This window comes from Triturus cristatus, chromosome 2_1 (assembly GCF_964204655.1).
Source record: "Triturus cristatus chromosome 2_1, aTriCri1.1, whole genome shotgun sequence".
NCBI lineage: Eukaryota > Metazoa > Chordata > Amphibia > Caudata > Salamandridae > Triturus > Triturus cristatus.
In genome coordinates, this window is record NC_140581.1 from 665,102,528 (window position 1) to 665,125,684 (window position 23,157).

Sequence of the window (23,157 nt, forward strand, 5' to 3'; positions counted from 1 at the left end):
TTCCCAACCATCCCAAACATCGCAGGTTTTTCCGTTTCACTGTGGCAGGCGGGCACTATCATTTCAAGGTCTTTCCCATCGGCCTCCGATTAGGTCCTCTGGTTTTTACCAAGTGTCTCGCTTGCGTGGCAGCATATCTACCATTAAGAGGCCTGCATATTTTCCCGTATTTCGACGATTGGCTAGTGACCAAACCCGCTGGGACCCAACCCATGTGCACCGCTTGGACTTCCCGTGGCCAAGCCTTGTTGGCTGTGCCCTCCAGAGATCTTTGGGCCGCAAGAAGCTCCACTCTCTAGCACCTCATCCCTCAAAGATCACCGTCCTTACTATATCCTATACACCGTTGGTCTCTATCTTTGGTGAACTGCCTGAGGTCCTCTTCCGACTCCTGTGCCTTCGGCCTGTGGGTCCTTTTGAGGGAATTTCTTTGCTTCAGTGGGCTCCCCTGCTTGCTCGAGGCCTGCTCTGACTCTCCTGCACTTGGTGAGCCCCTTGGACCTTGCTGATCCCAACGTTTCCATCCTTTCGCTTTCCACGCCAGCTGTGGCAATCAACGCTTGTTGGTGCTCCTGACGGACACCAACAACCTGGACACCGACACCCGATATTGGACAGCTCGTGCATGGCTCCTCAGCGTTGCCTGGTCCTCACAGCGACAAGGTCACTGTCTTTATTCTTTTTTTTATAAATTCTTTTTTATGAAATGATAAATACAAACCAATAACATTTGGCAGTAGGCGGACACAGTGCATGTGTTCATGGATAATACTATCTTTACACTAGATCAACATTGTTATATCAGTGGTTACAATTTCAATCCTGATGTGAACTTTGAGCGCACAGATCTTCGAGATGCTGCAGGGAAGAATCGTTAAATTGTGTGCAAATCATATCCCTACTTCTATTCCACGCCCCCCAAATTGTGGTCTATTTTTTGGGGTATTCGCTCCCTTCATAAATAGCCCTCTCTGCAAGCATACACCAGTCCATATCCGCTTCTTACTCTCGCACTTTGGGCCTAGCATTACCTCTCCAGCTTCTAGCTATATTGCGCTTTTCCACCACGCTTCCCAGGGTGACCCAGGTTTTCTCACTAGTCGTCAAATCTGTTGATTCCCATATATTGAGGAGACACCTTTGGCGAGAGATCACCATTGTCTTCCCACAGGTTACCAACATTTTATGGGTTATTCTCTCCCAGTATTCCTGGAGGGTAGGTCACTCCCACCACTGATGTATGCAAGTCCCCTCCCTGCCGCTTCCTCTAGGGCAAAGTGAGTTATTCAGGGCCTCCATCTTCACCAGCACTACACTGGTGTAATACGCTCTGTGTAAGAGCTTGAGTTGGATCAACCTAAATCTGGAACTGTCTTTATTCTTGACATCGGGGGGCATTGTGCTTCCGTGCCTCCTGGTCACTTCCAGGTGGCATAGACTCTGTCCCCTCTGCTTGCAGGTGCTCCTCTTCAAGAATCCACTCTTTGATTTCACTGTACTCCTTCACAGACTTCTCCAGAGGCATCATGTTGGAAAGTAGGATCTGCTTCTTATGGTTACCCCCACTTATTGCTTCATGTTACACTGTTTTTGACTAGTCTGACTGGGACCCTGCTAATCAGGACCCCAGTCTATCTGCGTTCTCCCTAAAATGTTATGTCATGTATTTAGGCACACTCCAGATTGGATACTGGGGTACCTTTTTCAGTCCCTAGTATATGCTACACATGTACCCAGGGCATAGGTACCTAAGAAGCCACCCATGGGCTGAAGCATGTATTATGCCACCCATGAGAGGCCCTGCAAAAGGATCTACATGCCTGCCATAGTATCTAAGGGTCACTACACTTAAAACCTATAAGTCACTCCAATAGCAGGGCTTGACATTCCTGAAGGCAGGGTGCTTGATTCTAAGGGGGAGGGTGCAACTGCATGAGCAGGACACCCCTGTAGCCTACGGATTCCATTGTCCTGGGTTGTTAGTGCTACAACCATTTATGACATATAGAGTGGCATTATGCGACCGCGTGATGACCAACTCTAAAACGGCTGAAAGTAACCCTATCGTGTTTGATGTCAAACATTGTGGAATCATACCCCCACACCGGTAACCCCTCATAAACAAGCTTTGTGAGGTCTCTGGTGTTCCGGTACCAGCCTTCTAGTCCCGGGCAGGCCAAAATGGTTGCTGCCGACCAGAGACGCATTTCTGCCCTCCTGCTGCTGAGCCAAGCTTGAGCAGGGGAAGGCAGAACAATAGACATCCTGTCACAGGGAGGTGTGACCACCTCCCAGACAGGATTTAGTGTATTAGGCCTGGGTGGATGCGCTTGCCAGCAACCAAAGGTCTGCATGAGGGGCACATTTAATGTCCCTGTGCATAGTCCATTTCAAACCAGTCCTGGGAGCCGTTGGCTCTTGCTCTGGTGTGAAACTTGACAAAGGACATGGGAGTAACCTCCCTACTGTCCAGACCCTCCCCTGGGAGGGTCCCCTGAATCTGTCCAACCCTCTCCCATGGGTACTAAAGGGCTTACCTGGTTGTAGGACCCTAGATTCGACGTGGACAAGATTCTGATCAAGAAACCACTGAACTTCGTCCAAAGCATCGTCTGTGCCCCTGCACCATACAGGCGCCGTGCAGGACCTGTGAAGCATCAAGAACAACCGAAGACATCTCCCTTGGAGTGAAGGAGTCACTCCCCTGCAACTGCAAGCACCGTAACGCAACTGACCGGTCTGCTGATCCTGAGCTCCTGCGGATTCCGAAGGCTCCAGAAACACAGGCGGTGGGTTTCCAAGTCTTTCGAGGTCCGAGCCGCCCTCTTACCAAGTTTGAGGTCAGAATCTCTTGTGGGGGCTGCAATACCCGTACCCCTGTGCACCGCGTACTATTGCGAATGCATATGCTTGTTGGCATTCCCAAAACAAGTGCACTGGGCTCAGAGAAGCCCCAACCTCTGGCACCATTTCCACCAAAGAACGTTGGCGTCCTCCCACTGAGTGCTCCGTGGGCTGTTGCTTTGTAATTCTACTCGAGGTTCCCTCGTGACTCCTGTTTCTCCGACCTGTGGGTCCTCTTGAGGGTCATCTTTGCTTTTCTTGGGCTCCCCTAGTTGCTTCAGGCTTGCCTTAACTCCCCTGTGTTTGGTGAGTCTCCTGGACCTTGCTGGTCTGAACCATAACCTTTCTTAACCATCTTCATGGGCTGCCGCTGTCAAGGCGTGTTGGTGCTCCCGTTGGACACCGACCCCATAGCCCTCGACATCCTTTGTGGGACAGCTCGTATCTGGCACCTGGTCATCCTCAACATCTCCTGGTCTCGGTGGCTGCAGAGTCAAGAATCCCCTCAACGCACCTGAAGCACCCTACATCCGTCGGCATTCGTCAACCGAGCCCCTGGTCACTCCTGAGTGACCCAGACTCTGTCCCCCCTGCCTTAAGGTACTCTTCATCAAGAATCCACCCTTGGATTTCATTGGACACGTTTCTTCTTTCCCGCAGTGGCATTTTCTTAAAACACTCCATTGAGATTGATGGCGGTTTCTGACACCACTTCAGTCCTATGCTCCCCCCTTCCCTGGGATATGTAACTCTGGTACCACGGTATCCATGGGTGGGGTGGTTCTCCAACCTCCTATGATCTAATGGGCTTCCTCGTAATCCACTAGGAAGGGTCCTTAAACTTTAAAACTGCAACTGCGACTCTCGCATAGAATTGTACGGCGGACACAGTCGTGTTCTCACACTGCACCTGTCCTCCGTGATGTCCCTACTTACTCACCTTGGGTGACCTTGGGTGGTCCCAACGATCCTACATAATCACACTGTCTTGACTCGAGTCGTGATTCTTATTCCACTATTTTAGTATATGGTTTGTTCTCCCCCTGGAGCCCGCTGTGTATTAGTGCTACTTACGATTGTTTCTATCCTACAGTATTGTTTGCTTTGTGTTTATCTGCGTGTAGCAGATGCTGTGAAGTATTTAGAGTGTGTTATAATAATAAATACATATTTGTATAACTAATGTGTGGTTCTCCTTTCATTTAACCAATACAATAAGGTTACATACTGGTAAAATAATCTGCTTAACGTTCCTTCAAGACTAAGCCTGAAAGCTGCTCTCCACAGCTACCACTTGGATTGCTTTCTAAGGTTATCTTTGACCTCTTAAATCACCATAAGGGTTGTTTGGACTGGTACAGGGTGACCATTTTAATTAGTGGACAGCATATACCAGGCCAACTTCTCACATCTTCTTTGAAATCTTCCATTGTCGTCTACCGCAGTTTCCGACGTCACTTCATCCCTGGTGCAGGTAACCTGGTTCTTGGGGCATTCACAGGTGGAGTGGCACTCCAACCTCCCATCTTTCAGAGAGTTTCTTCGGGCCCCTTTGGGAAGGGTCTTTCTTCGTTAAAACTGCAACCGCGACTTCTCCATTTACTTCTATTGGGCACGCAGCTGTTTTTCCACTCTGCACACAGCCTCCATGGGATTCCTTGGTACATATCTTGCGTGGCTCCTTGTGTCCCCGGCTCCTCCACGTCTTCTGGTCCAAGTCCTGTTCTCCTTTGCAGTTCTTACTCCACTTTCTTAGTATATGGTTTGGTCTCCTCCTGGAAAAGTGTATATTTGTGCTACTTACCTGAATATTTTGAAGTATTCTTGTGTGTATTGTTGATATTTCTGGGTAGGAGATATACCAATGTGTTAGTGATTGTTTTGCATAATAAATAGACCTATTTTCATAAACACTGTGGTTCTTTTTCATCTAATCCACATTTTCGATGAAATTAGTTAAAATAAGCTGCCTTCCACTCCTTCAAGATAAGCCTGAAGGCTGCTCTACACTGCTATGACTTAGAGAGCTTTCTATGGTTATCAAAGACCACTAACATCACCATAAGGGTTACCTTGATTAGTTCAAGGTGCATCACTCCTGAGAGTGTGTACCATAAACTAAGCCAACCTCAACAACAGTTTATTTATTTTATTTTATTTATTTATTGAGTTTTATATAGCGCTGGCTAGACACGGAGGTGTCAGAGTGCTTTACATGAGGAAGAAACATTGTTTCAGAACATGGTTACAAAGTTACATTAGTTACTGGAGCGTAGTTACAGGAATTACAAGAGCACAAAAGCATAGCATAAACATGAGGAAAAAAATAGGCAAGGGAAGAGAAGATTAGGGGAGAGAGGGAAGGAACAGGGGAGGGAAATGGAGAATAATGGCTGGAAAAAGAGGGGGAGGGTGTAGGAGGCACAACAGGGAGACGAGGAAAAACAGTGTCCGACATCCGTCTGGGTAGGTGACGGTCGAGGGATGAACCAGAGCCAAACTCCTCTATAGCTGCGTGGGACAGATCCACCGGTCATCGGACAAAGGTTGCTGGGGCTCCGAAGTACATAGAGAAAGGTTATAGTTTCAGCATAGGGGGTGCATAGTCAAAAGTGCCATCGAGCGCGACGATCACGTTGTACGGTGCTGTGCTCCCAGCGGTAATGGGATAAAAAACCCAGGCCTCTGCTGTGTGAGACTCCCTTGTCACTGTGGACTCTCTCAGAGGGGTCTCTGAGACTCCAGGTCATAAATGCTGGATCCCTTCCCAACAAGGGGAGAAGGAGTGCTTTGGAAAGGGGCCCACTCATGGTGGCAGTTCTCCATTATACTTATCCCACCAGGGCACAAGTCTTAAAAAAAAAAGTGGGGCACTAACCAAGTTAGGCAGTATGTAAGTGTCATTACAGCACATGACATCAAAAGAAGTGATAACACAAAAATTGACATCAGATTTCAAGACCTCACATATGTTAAGCAGGTCTACCATGAGTACATTTGAACGCATTACAATATTTAACAAATTAGGTTTTGTGTCGGAGTTGTGCCACAAAAGTGTTGCAACCCCGGTGCAAGATCTAGGCCTCACTTATACATTTATTTATTAAAACTCTGCCAGAAAGAAATTGGCAACAAGGAGAAACGTAGCAGTGTATCTGTTCTGAATAATTAGTTGCAACTTCTGCATTTTAAAATATCTTATGAGGTTGAGGCATCTGCTGCAGAGATATTTATGTACCCAGTAAATCTCAGGAAATAATAATTTGTAAGATAACTAGAGGTTAATGCACTTGCTGGAGACAGGTGTTTTGTCTTGTTCCAGTTTTGAAGCAGTGTAGCAGAGAGGGTTAATATGTCTCCCGCACAGCACATCATGTGACACACAGATGACGGATTTTTATTTTATGTAGATTGGTAAGTGGGTTATTTCTTTAAACACAGAGATCCTTTAGTTACTTGCCCTTCATAAATTGTAATCCTTCTAATATAGCACAATGAGCTGTGAGGGAAAGGACATGTGACTCCTACACCTTGTAACCCTCATGTAACACAACCTGTACATTGATTTACACACACATGATTTATTCTCACATATGTATGCGCGATGTGAAGCGCTCAGACATCCTGGAATGGCTTGAGTTGCGCTATTAAAGAAATAAGATAAAGTAGTGGTATTTAAATTGTTATTTGGGTGAATATTAGGACAGATCTAAACGTCTGACACAATGTAATGCAGGATGTGTGCTTAGACTATGCCTGATGCTAGTTGTTCTAATGTTCCTGCGCGAGATTCAATTGCTCAAAATAAACATTTCAACAAAACATTATCCTTTGAATGTCTGAATTGCGCAGTGTGAAACAGTCAAATAAGATAGGTTCTGGGGCGAGGAGGGACAGGATGCAGACAGCAATCCACAAACTACCTCTCTTCCCTTGTCCTGGAAGTGCAGACTGCAGTCAGTCGTTGCAGCGAGGATGAGGTGTGATAAAATTCCTGGAGCATTACAGCACAAGAAAAGGGAAGATCACAGGCAAGTGCAGGGCCATTGGCACCTCAAAGCACTAGTGCTTTGAGGTGCCAGTGACCCTGTGACTGACAGAAGAGAGAGGGGCAGTTCATTTGTACCCTCGTCCCCCCCCCCCCTGTGTTGTCCCAACTTCAAAATGCAGGGGGATATACTCCTGCATCCCCCACACTTCCTGCGCCCATGAACTCTGTTCAGCATGATGGCCTATTAGGGTGTTTGGAGGTGGGGGCCAGAGGCTGGTCGGATAGCTAATGTCCATATAGTCAGGGTTTATCTCTGGTAAGTGGGAGATGCAGGATTCCCAGGATCACTTGTGCTGGAACAGCTTTGAGAGTGGGGGTGCTGCTATTAATGTTATATCACTGAAGTAAGAGGGATTGGGAAAAACCCAAGCGTTACACAAAAAACAAGTGTAGCAAATCTGCCACACCCAATAAGCAGCAGAGTGGTGAGAGTATGCTATTTAGAAGGTGGGCATTGTGGAGCACTGGTGAGGTAGCGCACTGTCGTTTACACACAGTATATTTTCAATTAAAATTGCCACTAAATTTCCATGGACATGCAGTTTTCCTGATAAAACTATATAGCGCACAAAAGATGATGTGTGGGAATCTGGTTTCAGCGAATATTTATCATTAAGTAAAGTGTCTTGATGTGTTTTGATCCCATTAATATCTTCGGTTCCATCGCACTTCAGAATTACAAAAAATATGTGCTTCATTAGTGCTGATATATTTTGAAATGTGTGCATAGTTAATTTACAGGTATTTAAATGTTGTGAAAATACTGACATCCTTTAGCCTTTCCTTTCACTTTCTATACCCCAGCAAGATGGTCCGATAGTTAGCTTTACAAAATCCTCGTACTTTGCAGTCCGAGAAATAACAGTAAACACCAGTTTTCAAATAAGCAACAATTTGTCAGAAGGCGTAGCCTGACATTTGACCTCTGTCTTTCAGCGCACCAAAAGTAACAAGATAAATACACATTTTAAATTCCACTTTATTGCTCATCTACCTTCTGAACTCCAATATGGTTATTTTTGGGGGTTCTGCAGCACCTGTTCTCCAAACTACGCTCCCCTGCTTACGGCGTCTTTGCTCAGGATCGTTGCTCATGGTCCTAGGATGTGCGCAGGTCACTTACTTTAACACTTAGATTTCTGATGCTAAGGGTACATGCCCAAGCATGTAAAGCATGCAGTGCAAAAACAGTTGGTAAAATGCACCTGTTTGTAACTCAAAACATTAGAGTGACCGCTTCCACAGTGCCACTGCGTATTGCTGGTGTATTGCTGGAGATGCTGGTAGAAAATCTAGAAGATCTAATCAGGCCCAACCGACAACCCTACCTGCTCAGGCTGGCAGGAACATCAATCGGTGGTGAGGGAGTGGAACTGGTACACCTGGCGGCATCTTTTTCGGTGGGGTGGCCTTCTTACTTTGCTGTTTCAGGTTCTTAGATGGCATGACACCGAAAGCGAGTGGGGCCTTCCAGGCAAGCCTACAAGCTGCACCCAAAACTAACTGGGCTCCCTCCGCAGGCTGCCTGTGGTACGCACTTCGCAGCTGGTGACTGCGGTACGCACTTCACAGCTGCTGACTTCCAGAGCCCACACCTGCCCGGGTGACAACCAACACTGTTGACTTGCTGCACCCCCGCAGAGTGAGGGGGGGGGGGGGGACCAAAAGCGGAGGAAGCTGGAGCTCAACCCGGCCCAGGCTCAGGCTCATGCAGTCCTGAACTCAACATTGGGCGTAGGCAGTGGACCTGGGGTCACGAACCTCCGCCCTGCTCTGCTCCACCACCGGTCATCAGCCACCTACCTCTCAGGTGGTCCGGGTCTGGTCTGTCCGGTCCAAACTTGCCGGGGCACAGAGGTGGTGGAGGTTGCGGCCATTCTCCGGCTTAGGCTCCACCTTCTGGTCTCTCACGTCTCTCGTAACATCCTACATAACGTCACAGTGCCACTGTGTGTAAATCATTCATTGGTCTGACAGTTAACTCCCAACTGTCTTGTCTATCTATGCTTATACGGGACTTATAGAAACACACAACAAGAATATTTTCTTTACATGCAAGAAGATATTTTATTAGTTAACCTATTGCTGTTGGTGTAAGTCAGGTAATCAATGCTTTGCAGGTTTCCGCATGCTCTTTAGTTAACCCTCCCACTGACATACTATCACAGACCCTTTTAACCCATGTCATGGCACCTATCAATCAAGTGACTTGGAAAGCGCGAATACTCACCCGTAAGGGACTCATGGCACTGGGCTGGGGGGGAGGCTGCTGATCCGTCGAAGGCACTGTGGTTCATTTGAAGAGCCAGGTCTTGACGTCCTTCCTGAATTGGGGCAGTGATGGTGATTGCCTGAGGTGGAGAGGCAGGGTTTTCCAGGTCTTTGCTGCAAGGTAGGAGAAGGATCTTCCTCCAGCTGTAGTCTTGTTGATACGTGGGACGGTGGCCTGTGCCAATTGGAGGTAGCGCAGGTCTTTGGTGGGTGCGTGGAATGTGAGGCGATGGTTAAGGTACTCAGGCCCAGTGTCATGTAGGGCTTTGTAGGGATGTGTGCGGAGCTTGAAGGTGAATCTTTTGTTGACTGGGAGCCACTGGAGGTGTCTCAGGCGGCCAGAAATATGGCTGCGGCACGGGACATTAAGGACGAGTCTGGCGGAGGTGTTCTGAATTTTCTGCAGTTTCTTGAGGAGTTTCTGGGTGTTGCTGGCATAGAGAGCATTGCTGTGGTCGAGTCTGCTGTTAATGAGTGCGTGGGTGACCGTCTTTCTGGACTCAGTGGGGATCCACCAAAGATTTTTCGAAGCATGCATAGCGTGTGGAAGCAGAATGATGAGGCTGTGTTCATCTGGCGGTTCATAGTGACCGAGGAGCACAGGTTGATGCCAAGGTTTCATGCGTGGTCTGTGAGTGTGGGGCATGACCCAAGATCTGCGGCCTACCAGGAGTCGTTCCAGGCAGAGGAGGTGCAGCCCGCCATCCTTTCTTTCCACATTTCTCTGCGATGCATCCGTTGGCAGGTATTGGAAACTACCAAAGATGTAGATGGTTGAGTGTGTGTATTGCTTCGCACTCCCAGATAATAGAGGATACCACTCTCCCACACTGAGAGGCATTTCACTTTATAAAATGAAGTGCATCAAAGACTGTTCTCAGAATAAGAATTGGGGTTTTATTGGGGCAATGCTCTCTAACAGAATGACTTTCCCAGATGTCAAATGAACAACATTCAAATGTATATAGAGATATATGTATATATGCAAGCAATAATAACACACTTGGCAAATGTAACTGTTAAATGCATGGATAATAATATGAAATGAAACACAAGCAGATAATAATAAAATGAAACACAAGCAGATAATACTGAATGTCCTGCAAAAATTCAGAAATAAATATATACTAAATACATCAGATGATTACCTTGGATGTGCAAACAGACACTCACACATCATAAAGTCAATACTCAAAGAAAACACCTCAGATGATCATAGCCACTGGAAACTGAATGTGCGCACAGACACTCACACATCGCAGTGACTGTTATAGCCACTGGAAATTGAATATGTGCACAGAGAGTCACGCATCACAATAGCAATAATCAAAAATAAAACACATCACCTGGTGCAAACTTCATTCTGGCACACTCCAGACTGGAGGATTCACAGCTTGGGTCAGGAGACTCAGAAACCAGATTCCTGCACTGAAGACGTGTCCGCCGATCAGTCTCAAACAATCCCGATTTCTAAGTCAACAAATCCCAACTTTAAAATCTCAAAATACACTAGAAGGTTCCGAGAGGCCTTCCCTCTGCGCCAAGAAAACTTATTGGAATTGGCCACTTTCCATGCAAGGACTCCAAAGGCAAAGGAGTTCTCACGTTCCTTCTGCATTCTCATATGTTTCAGCCGTTATCTTAACGAAGCTTACGAAAGTCTCCGGCGGTACATTCAACAATCTCTAAAGACAAAGCAACCTTGAACGTGAATAACCTAAACAACTTGAGTAATCTGGGGGCCTGCCTGTGCGTGCAAAAAGGTCAAGCTAGACAGAGTCAGAATTCAAGATGACATGAGGGCATGTCAAAGCCAATAGTAAGCACCTCATAATACTTCCCAATGTACAACACACTACACATTTGTGCACCACTGCCTATAGCACACACACTTCATCTCCCAATGTACAACACAATGCACATTTGAGCACCACTGCTCATAACAATACACTTTGAGACCAAAAAGTACATTCTACATCTGTCTCTCTCAAGCTTTCAAATCCACGTGCCACAGGTTCTGTTCTTGGCAAGCTCTTCTACTCTGTGAAAGCTCCCACTTTAAAACTACAAGAGATACGAAAGAAATCTTCAAGGCAAGAAGGCACTTACAGGAAAAAATGATGTATACACCAAACGTCAATTGAAATCATGGTAGTCAAAGGTCATCACGTGGTTCCAAACCATAGGAGTGTCTCTAGCACTACAGTGTGGGGAGATGAATGTCGTAGCAATGAAGGACAGGGTAGTCAGTTCTCTTATCCGAAGGCTATCGCTTCATAAGCCAACAGACTGAATTCTGCTGTAAGTTAAATGTTCTTTCTGCTGTTATACAGTCTGTTGCAATCATGTACTGTGAAAGTAACTGTATAGTACCCCTACTTTTGCACCAACAGATGTTGACAACCTCACTAGGTGCTTGGGTTCGCAGAAGATCACAAGTCCTTCATCTGCAAATCGTCCTCGATTTGAACTGCCCACAGTATACAGAGACATACACTTCAACTTGCTGCCACCATTGCGGTCACATAATCAGCACTGAGTTACAAGCCTAGTTCTAAACAAAAAATACCAAAAGCATCGAGAACCTCAACCAATGGTATAACAGCACCAACAGGCAAAATAGTTTGTGATCAATTCATTATGCAAAAACCGTGCAACATAACAATGTAACCTAGCATGTTTTATAGTTCGGTGACCTTTATATCCTTCCTTAATATACATGAACCCACTGCACATTTTAACTACCCCATATATCCTGGGTAAATATATGCTTTATACATATATCACCTATATTTCCTCCTAGCTGTTGTGCCATTCACCATTCGAACTCTTAAACTCACCTTGGGAATATTTGTTCATTTTTAACTGCTCTACTGGACTGTAATACTCATTTGAGGCTGATTCAACTTATACAAAGCCATAAATAAATAATTGCTTGTTCCTTCTAATCTCTGGTGGGCTGCAAGAGACCTACAGGTTCCTGGGTGTTTGCCTAGTTGGCCAACTGGCCAGTCCGCTGTTGTTAAATCGCTGTTTTCTTGAGAAGATTCTTCAGGGAAGGACATACAAACACGTTATTGCACATGTGAAAGGGCTAGATAAGGTAAGTCAGTCATGAAATCGGAGCATAGCAATTTAATTATTCATGTTTTTGTTGCCTTTAGGGGTCACGTTAATCAATGGGCATAAAATAACCCATCATAGGACGCCCCAAACCATTACACTTTTCACTGTTAGCACAAGAAAGCTCACTATTAAAAGTGTTTCAGAAATATATTGGCAAACAGTAAATGAGCCCTCTACTTGCAGTTAAATGAAACTTGTGATTAGGTTTGTGCATGAATCTAGATGCAGTTCAGTGCCTGGATGTGAGTAATATCTTTGCTCAAATATGAGCTTACTCTTCCGACCTGACAGGAAAATTATTTTTAAGACAAATAAGATGGTATCTTTGTTTGCCAAAATCCTGCATGTGGCAGAAAAAGGGCAAAATCAGATCCTCATGATATGTGTATTCTTTGCCTTCCTGAAAGTCATATTCCTGACAAATTTAATTGCTTTAAGACATTTTCCAGGCATACCCTGAAGGATAGAGAGAAATTCAGCTTCATAGAACACAAGATAGGCGAAAACAGCAAAAGGCGCTTTCTGAAGGCTCTACCAGAGCTCTACCACCACTATTTGAGGACTCCAGAAGAGGGAGATTCAAAATAAGGAAAAGTCCAGTAAAACAAAGTTGTTCCCGTTCGACGTTGATGACATCAACGTCGAGACAAGAGACAGCAGCAACATGCTTGCCGTTGAGATCCGGGTCTATGTTGAAGAGGAGGCAACCATTTACATCGAGATGCAGAAGGTCAACGTTGAGGCATTAGATGACGTTGAGACAGAAGACACGACGTCGAGACATAGAAAACACTCAAATTCGACATCGAGACAGTCCAGATCTGTTTACTAGGCCATGAGAGCAGAATGTGGTCATCCACCTCTGACTCATAATACTCAAGGTCATACTCGGCATCATTGCTAATAATTATTCCGGATTCTCCACATCCTTCTCCATTGCAGCAACCAGCGCCTTTAGCGCTTACACCCCATACATTGCCTCTGCCACAAATTGAGGCACCTTTGGGACTTCCTTCCACAATGCGGCCTCCAGTTTCTCCACAAAGATTTAAGACTCAGCCAAGCTCTAGATGTCATTACAGATCTTGGTCCAAAACAACATCACTGTCACTGCTCTAGGTACTCTGTGTCTACGTCTAGATGAGCACTGTAACGAAAGACACCGACCCAGATTCTGGATCTTGGTCTAGATCCAGACCGTTAATTTTATTCAACAACGCCTTCTGACATCAGAAGGTATTCACCAACTTTGACCGACTCTCCTCAGTCAAGAGTCTCACCAATTAATGACATGTTAATTTTCCAGTAAGTACTCATTTGAGGAAATGTCAAATTGAACATTCTGCTGCCTGCCCCATCAGCATTAATGTAAGTGTTTTTTAAATCCTTCACCAGCATTCCTCCTTGAGACCACTCCTTCCTCTGGGTTCAGGATTGCTGGAACCAGCTGTGAAGCTTTTCCTCACACCGCCTTCAAACAAAGCGGCTCTATCTAGGCATCAGAAAAAATACAAACCTCCAGAGCAGAACCCATTATTTCTACATTCAGATCGTCCTCTTGATTTGGTGGTAGTCTTAGCTGCAATGGAAGTCCACTCAGCTAACCCTTCGTCAACGGTCCCACCAGACAAAGAAATCAGAAAATTTGACTTGGTATGACGAAAAGTACACGGGACAACAGCTACCCACATGAAGGCTGCAAGCGCTTCCACACTCCTCGGCAGATATGACAGGTTTTTATGGGACTCCTTTGGAGGCATGACACTCCTCGGCAGATATGACAGGTTTTTATGGGACTCCTTTGGAGGCATGATGCACCTTGCACTAATCCAGGCAACCCTTATAGTAATTGTAGTGGTCTTTGATAACCTTTGAAAGCTCTCAAAGTGGAAGCTGTGAAGAGCCTCTCTTGAAGGAGTGTAAAGCAGGGTGTTTTAGCAACTTTTAATCAATGATGTAAGTTAAATGAAAAAGAACCACACAGTGTTTATATAAAAATAAGTCTCTATTACACAACACTCAGTAACACATTGGTATATCTTGTCAGAACAGTACACAAGAATACTTTGCAATAATTAGGTTAGTAGCACAAATATGCACTGGTCTCCAGGGAGGGAGACCAAACCATATATTAAGAAAGGGGAATGCGAACTGCAAAGGAGAACAGGACTTGGACCAGCATACCCAGAGTAGCTAAGGACACAAGTAACCGCCCAAGGTAAGTACTCAGGAAGGTTGTGTGCAGAGCAGTGCTTTAAATGGGAAAAAATAAGTGCAGGTACTCATTAAAATGAACTACAGGTGTAGTGAGTGGGCGGGGCTAGGGGCGGGGGCTACAGGCCAGACATGATGATACTTAACGACTTCTATATTAGTTGCAGCACATACCAAAACACATGAGAAATGTGTTTATATAAACAAAGCAAGTTAACTTATTACACAAAATGAAAGAAAAATACGATAATATGTTAACATTTCCTTTTTTTTTTTGCAATAGTTGCACCTTTTTAATGTCATACTGTTAATTGCTGTTTGCCACAATACTATATATTTTTGAGCATGCAAGTAGGAAGAAACTGAAAATACCCCCACTTCGAGCAAAAGATTATATGGCACCAAGCAAATGAAGAAATGAAGCAAACAATCATGACCCTCCCCAGAAGAAATCTCTTGTCTCTTCCATTGATCTATCCATTCATCCTTTCATCCTACCATTTACCTGCTGATGTCCACCATTTAACATTTACATTCTATTGTCTATTCAGTCTTTCATCAATCATTCAGTTTTTTACCATTCAGTCTATCCACCCTTCATATCCAAACCTATCCATCCATCTCCAAACCTATCCATTCATCCTTTCACTCATCCATCTCTTTATCCACCTTTTCCCTCATCCATCAATCCATTCGATCATCCATCCATCAACCCTTTCACTCTTATTCCATCCACCTTTTCATTCCATCCACCCTTTCACTCAATCCCTCCTTTCACTCATCCATCATCCACCCTTAGGACAATTAAGTCATTTGCTCAGAATCACAGGATGTTGAGCTTAAGCTGGGACTCAAACCTATTTTCATAGTTCCTTATTAGGCAGCTCTGACCAGCCCTAACGTTACATCCTCTCAATTTTCCTATCTGGGAAAGATTCCTCACAGCCTATGCAAACATAAACCCCCATCAAGGCCTGAAAGACACTGGAGCGAAGGTGCTCACAACAGGCCCTCACTTACTCTCACCCTTTCCCAGCAAACTACAGCTTCAGGGCGCTAGCCTGGACAGGGAGCAGGGAAGAAAGGCAGAGAGACCCTTAGGCACCATCCCATCGCCCAATGTCCGCCTTCCCAATATCCGATGCTGGGTAGCGTGTAATACCCCCCCTCCCGCAGACTCGTACTGAGAGCTGCATTCATCTCGGGTGTCATGCTGTAATTAGATTTGTGGGGTAGGGAATAGGCTCACAGTCCCACACCTACAGTGTGATTGACTGGGCAGGGTCTGATTGGACCCTCAACTTTTATTCACAGAGGGCCACAGGGCATTCACAACCCTAAACAGTTCGTAAAGTGATGCAAATGAGCTGCTGCTGGATTGCTCAGCAGAGGCTCCATTCAGAGGTATATACTGCCCCTCCCTCCATTCTGCCTTCTCTTTTTCGGCAGCCGAGCAGAGCTCTTTCTGCGCAGCACAGTCTCCAGTGCCATCGAGCCTGCACTGACTGACTTTCCCTTTAGTACCGGTACTGTCCTTGGTGAAGGAAAAGTTCCGCTACTCAAAGGGAGAAAAATAAAAAGTGGCGGTACTCCGTACCGGTGAGTACCGGCCCACTTAAAGCACTGGTGCAGAGTGAAAACACAGCCGTGTGCCCAATGAAAGTCAATGGAGAAGTCGTGTTTGCAGTTCTAAAGAAGAAGGGCCCTTCCCGGGGGACCCCGAGGATACCCTTTAGATGACAGAAGGTTGGAGACTCACCCACCTGTGGATGCCCTAGGAACCAGGTTACCTGCACCAGGGAAACCGGATGCCTAGGGGTGAAGTGATGTTAAACCTGCTGTAGACAGAAATGTGAGACTTCGAAAAGATGCCTCTGGAAAGGATTGCGAAGGAGTACGATGGAATCCAAGGGTGGATTCTAGAAGTGAAGAACCTGCAAGCAGAGGGGACGGAGTCTATGCCACCTGGAGGCGGCCAAGTGGCAGGGAAGCACAATGCCCACGATGTCGAGAGGTTCTGAAGAGACAGCTGTGACCTTGTCGCTGCACCTGTGAGGACCAGGTGATGCTGAGGAAGACCAGGGGCCGTGCAGGAGCTGTCCCACATTGAATTTCAGTGTCTAGGTGGTCTGTGTCCGACGGGAGCACCAACAAGTCTTGGTAGTCGCAACTGGCATGGGGAATGAAAAAGAGCAAAAGTTGGGACCAGCAAGGTCCAAGGCACTCACCAAGAGCAGGAGAGTCAGAGCAGGCCCAGAGCAAGCAGGGGAGCCTACTTAAGCAAAGGAAGACCCTCAAGAGGATCCAAAGGCACAGAAGTCACAAGAGGACCGCAAGCAGCACGCCAATGTCGGAGGTCCACGATGCAGAAGATGGCGGGAGGAAGTGAGGTGCTGGAGATGGAGCTCCTTGTAGCCTGAAAATCTATAGAGTGCAGAGCCAACAAGCCTTGGCAATGGCAAGTCGAAGCGGTGCACGGGGATTTGGTCCCAGCGACCCCAAAGAGGGATGGTGTCCTCAAAATTGCTGAGAAGACAGATCAGGACGTTAGGGAACTGCAGAACCACCACCTGTTTTGCTGGGCTTCAGGAAGTTGGTAAGATGACCGGAGCAGCAGACAGGTCAGCTTCGTTTCAGTGCCTGCAGATGAAGTGGAGTGACTCCTTCACTCCAAGGGAGATTTCTTCAGATATCCTTGATGCCCACAGGTCTTCTGGAGAACCTGAATGAATCACTGACACAGAAGACTTGAAGAACAGCGAGACCAGGAGCAGCAGGAGTCTACCTTGGTGCAGTCTCTGTTACAGCCATAGTCCAACAAAGTCTAAGTTTCCAGACGATTGAAGAGTGGTGTAATTTCAGGATTGAGTCTGGTCCCACAATGAATCTGAGGACCCACTCACAGGGGAGCCCTTAAGCACCCTAAGGAAAGGGTTGGACGACTCAGAGGTCCCTCTCGGGCGGGGGGCGGTGGGGTATGGCTGGACAGAGGAAAGGATACTCCCATGGTATTTGTTTCATTTCATGCCAGAGCAGGAACCAAGGGTTCCTGAACTGGCTCATATTGGAGTATGCAAGGAGGGCACCTAATGTGCCCTTCAAAGCAGTCTGGTGGCGTAGGAAAGTGCCCCCACCCCAGCCTAATACACTAAGTCCTACCTGGGAGGTGATCCCACCTCCCTTTGACAGGAAAGCGTTTGTTCTACCTTCCTCTGCTCGAGCCTGGCTCAGCAGCATGAGGGCAGACTTGTGCCTGTGTCGGCAGCAGCACTAGGTTGGTTGCAGGCCCTGAAAGGCTGTTACCGGGCATATAGTGGTCCCTTAAGGAGGCCCCAGTACACAGGATCTTACTTCCAGCACCAGAATCGGTGTTGTGTTATGATTCCAACATGTTCGATACCAAACATGACTGGGTTTGGTGCAGCCACTATATAGTTACACATCTCATAATGACTATTGTCCACTATGTCTAAAAATGGTTGACCGCACTTACAAAGCCTGGAGAATTGACTCGGTGTTTGTAGGGGTGTCCTGCCAATGCAGGGTCACCGTCACACTTGTAACCAAGCACCCTGCCCTCAGGACAGAAGAGCCTGCCATAGGAGTGACTTGTAGGTTCTAAGTGCAGTGATCTTATATATAAGGAAATATATCTATTGAGAGAGGTGCATTCACCACTCACACGGGCTGCAATGGCAAGCCTGTAGGCACAGTTTAAGGGGACTCCCATGGGTGGCACAATACATGCTGCAGCTTCGACATCTTTTGAGCGACAGCATTTTTTTAACCTGACCGAAATTAAACGGATTCTAAATATTAATACCATTCTTTTGTTGTGTCTATTTTCATGCTATAAATTCTGCTTTTATTCTTCATGTCTGCCACTATACCATTTCTTTCAGATGAAAGAGCACAGCATGAAAGGTTTTAGTAGTTTGGGGATAGTGGGATGACATAACTATGTATTATATGAAACAAAATACCCTCTGCCATATGTTAGCAGGGTATTGCAAGACAAGTCAGAGTTCCATGATCTTATAAAGTAACTCCTTTGGCCTTGTTCCTCTAAGTGGTCAAGGAAGTCCTCGGGGGCTTGCAACATTCTTAGAATGTATGGCAGTGGGAACTTTATAATGGATGGTGCCTACTTAACAGACTTGAGGTAAGATTCTGCTGTTCCTGTAATTTCAGGGAAGTTGCTCCCTTTAGTTTCAAATTGAGATCCATGTTTTTCATAAAGGAAAAGGTTGCCTCTATTCTTTGGAAAAGAAATTGCATTTGTCCATGTTTATACTACTGTCTGATCATTGTCTACTCTAATAGAACCGTTTGGGCTTGATGTCTATAAGCTGTGCACTAACAATTTACACATGCTGTGATTGCCTGTGTAAGACTTGCATTGTTCCTCATTGCCATCTAATCAAGTGTATGTTGGAGAACACAACATTATGCATTGATTAAAAACCTTTTTTTTTTAAAAGCAAAAACGTTTTGCTTAGAACTCACTTGCTGTTTGGAGACCTATTTACATATCCAAATGTTGGTGCAAATTTGGAAACCTTAATATGTGTCACTCTTGTCTTTTCATTCTGTAGTTTCTTGACATCATTTTGTAATGTGTTGTGCTCACTCTTGACACGTTTTCTTGTTAGGCACAGTTTGGAACATTATCAGACTTCTTTGAGGCTCTTAATAAATTTGAAACTGTGGATCAAAAAAGCAGCAAACCATTGTTTCCTGTTTTGAGCGGAGATTTCTTTACATATGCAGATAGAGATGACCATTACTGGAGTGGCTATTTTACATCTCGGCCTTTCTACAAACGACTTGAGAGAGTCGCGGAAACTAACCTAAGGCAAGTATAACCATGTTACTTCACATGATGGAAGAAAAGTAAGGGGAAAAACACATTGTTTACTCCTTTGGATTGTTGTTTATCCTTGAAGTTTAAATAGTGGTTTAAGAGCACAGGTAGGGATTTGCTCCCCATAATATTACCTCCTCATTTACTTTGTTACAGTTGAGATAGAAAGAGGAGATAATCGCCTCCGGCAGACCCTCTTCGTAGTCCAACCTTTATTTCTGATAACAGAGGCTAAAACTCTCTCCCCTATAAAAGGTAACTCAGTCCTCTAAACTTCAGTGTAATTCTTTATTTCTACATTTGTATGTAGTCTTCATTGGATTTATTTCTCGATTACCTCTTTGGAGGGTTTGACATGAGAAGAGGAGAGGAGGCTGGCTGTCGCGAACATAAAGAAGTGTAGGCGGTCATTTCTTAAAGGTATGTAATGCAGGCTTGTGAGCAAGATGTATTAGCCATAAATAAACTGCAATTTTAGCACTTTATGATTGACAGTTACCTTGACTGCCTCTTTTCAGAAAAAGTAGTGGTAAAGTCATAACACCCAACAAGAGGCTAGCAAAATAAATAAATGAATAAAATAAAGAGGAAGACTATAACAGAGATCATTATTGGTGTGAACCAATCAGGACTGGCCTGCACATACTTCATTTTTCTGATTGGTTTATACATCTCCAACCAATAGCTGTTGATGTGTAGATCACACAGGCTATTTTTCATATAACTACAGAAGGTTTGAAGGGCTGTTTCTTCGTTTAGTGATGTTTAAACCATGGAGGGTGAATGGTCCCAGAAACGTCTGCATAAAGGGAGCTCCTCATCTAAGTATAACAGTCACAGAAGGTGTATAAAATCCAGAAGGTAATATTCTTCTGCCAGATCTGTTCAAATGATTCAGTGATCCAGCACCTTATTTATGCTGCTGTGGTTAAAACTTTGCAAGCTGAGAGGATAAACAAGGATAAGCAATGTTATAACCATGACTCTTCTTCTTCCCCGTAAATGGAAGGACCTTCTACCAGAAAGAAATATATTAGTAGAGGAGAAATGGAGCACATTTCTTCGCTTCTGAGATGCATCTTGAAGTTCTTGGAAACAAACACTTTAGAGGATGAGTCTTCATCTTTGTTTCTTTGCGTTGTTGTGGTCCTGCTGTTTCCCCACATTCTAAAATTGTGATCCTGCAAGAGTGGACGATTAAGATCTAACTGTTCCTCAATTCTTGCCGAAGACCTATATACTGGAAGGTGCAGATTCTGTTCTTCTGCTTAATGTTAAGATTGATTCCATGCTGGCTACTCTTACTGGGAAATCTTCGGTAAATCCAGAGGACTGTATGCCTAAGAATAAGAAGACCAAGACAGTCTTAAAATCACTCACACAGCTCTAACTCTTGCTTTGAGAACAGGAGTATATGTTGCTTATACCACCAAAGAGTTGTAAAGGTTGTTGACAGTCTGGCTGGGGTGCTGCTGGAGGAAAGGACTGCTAAGACATACTGGCCAATCTGGAACTCAAGGCAAGGTTTCTGTCAGACATGGCCAGTGATAGTCTGAGGACTTCAGCCATGACTGAGCCACCTGCTGCCATAGCAGGTGGCTCAGTCATGGACTGATGACACATTTAGGTCAGAGGCGAGAAAGCTGAGAACGTGGAGAAGGCAGCATTATCAAAACTTCCTTTCGTTGGGATCAAGCTTTTTGGGGAACAGCTAGATTTCATATTAACAAAGGCTTTCTGGTATCACAAACATGCATATGTTCGTCATTATCTTCATTTCCGGACTCTCACAAACAATTAAGAAGAAGACAGTTTTTTCAATTATGTAGAGAATACAAAATGTATTAATCTAATGAACAATCTTCGAGCCATAAGGCAGCGCTCATGAGGCAGTGGAGATGTTTCCACAGGTTGAAAGTCGAAGTCAACACTTTTCAAAGGGCTGGGAAGATGTTTTGCATCTCTGGGTTTTTAAACATTGTCAAACAAGGATGCGGTATAGACTTCTGCTCAAATCCTCCAGAACAGGCGTTCATCCCTACTTATGTTTCATAACACAAAGGAAATGTTATGGCTCTGTCAGAAGGAATAAGGGATTTGTTCTTGAAATTCTGATAGAGACTTCTAACCGCAGATTCCGTAGCGTAGAATATTCCCCAGGTATCAGTCTGGATGTGTAAAATCTTGAGTAGTGCCTCTGCACACTGATAGGTGGTGTCGTTCAACTGCGAGTCTGTGTCATCCACTCAGGAAATTACTATGTGATGCCCATATAGGTACCACCCTGTCCCACTAACATCAGTTTCTTTCATTCTGCATCAACAGTGTGTGTCCGGAGAGCTAGCTCGGTCATTTTGTGACCAATGTTTTTTCTAAGTTTTTGGACGTTTTGTTGACGTGTTTGAGTTTTGCTCCCAGTGTGCCAGCACATCATTTCCCTTTCAAAACCTTCAGGGTTTAAGCCTTGTGGGGATTGTCACAGGCAAATGTATGTTCCCCACTTGGTTTGTCTCTAGTGCTGGGCGTCAGGACACAATCCCAAGACCTGCGTTTTGTGCAAATGGATGAACCTGAAGGCAGTTTGCGACAGGTGCAGCAAAAGAATGCTTTGTATTGCTCCCGGTTCCAATCTTGTTCCTGTGGAAGATTATCTTTGCATTTCAAGATCTCCACATCGAAGTCAGGTAAGTCCAAAAAGCACAAGACGAAGAAGCTGAAGTGCTCTCCAACGTCTTTGCACTGGGCTTCCTGGCTCCATTCCCGCACAGCCAGTATCGGGGGCCACTCTGTGCAATCCCAAGTTTCCCAGAGCGACGCCCTCCCAACTCAAAGAGTTATATAACTCCATGCATGCCATGTTTGGGCCACAAACTCCCTCTGGAGCGCCTTATGGGCCCACAGAGCTGAGAGGTGCCAATACTGGTTTACCATTGACAAGTTTGCCCTTGATGCCAGTTGGACCATCTGGGTCCACCCCCAGACCAATACCTCCATCAAATCCAGCTCTGTCCCTCCTGGTGCAAAGCTTTTGTCATCTCCTGCACTGACCTGGTGCGCCTCAACGTCTATGTCAGCACTTTGCAGGTCTTACCATCCCTTGGACTTTCCACCCCTTGACAGGACCTACATTCCTGAAGGTCGTGATGAGGAGGAGGTATATGGTCCCCTGGAAGACCTTTATGATGACAACTATTATGAGGAGTTGTGGGATGCCAGTGGCCTGGATACCTCTCATACTCTGGCATGATTTCCCTTCCGGGCCCCATTTCGGAGGAATTTGCATCTTTTGCCACGGTGATGCACACCGCGGCAGTGGTTTCAGTTTCTAGCTGCCGGTCATCAAGTTTAGGACCAATGTCTGACAGAGGTGCTCCAATCTGGGATGGGCTCATCTGAACCCATGCTCTTTTAATGAAGCCCTCCCCTATGTGCTCCTGGGAGCCTGAGTTAAACCTTACACAGAGGCTACTTTGTACCGAATGATTGCTCGTCTGTACCATGCCGCCCTGGGAGACCCAGCCTTTCTCTCCCAACAACCCTCCCCTAAGAGCATGATTGTGCAGGTCTCAATAGCAAAGGTCAACAAAAGCATTTTACTTACCACACCACCGAATAGGGAATCCAAGAGGCTGGGCACCTTTGGAAAGCTCTCTTTTTTTTCACTAGCCTTGTCCCATCATCAGTGAACACCGAATGATTCTTGGGCTGGTATTCCCATGCATTATTGTATTTGGTTGTACAGCTGCTTCCCATGCTGCCCAATGAAGGCTGTGCCATTCTCAACCAA

The 23,157-nt window shown here is 45.5% G+C and overlaps 1 protein-coding gene across 2 annotated transcripts in view; it reads left to right on the forward strand.

Moving 5' to 3' along the window:
* Positions 1 to 23,157, forward strand: part of MAN2A1 (mannosidase alpha class 2A member 1) — a 1,157,125-nt gene that overhangs the window by 443,089 nt on the left and 690,879 nt on the right. For both annotated transcript variants that reach the window (XM_085632583.1, XM_085632582.1), the window contains one exon: positions 19,159 to 19,361. In XM_085632583.1, the coding sequence (XP_085488709.1) occupies positions 19,159 to 19,361 (203 nt within the window). The remainder of the gene's footprint in view (positions 1 to 19,158; positions 19,362 to 23,157) is intronic.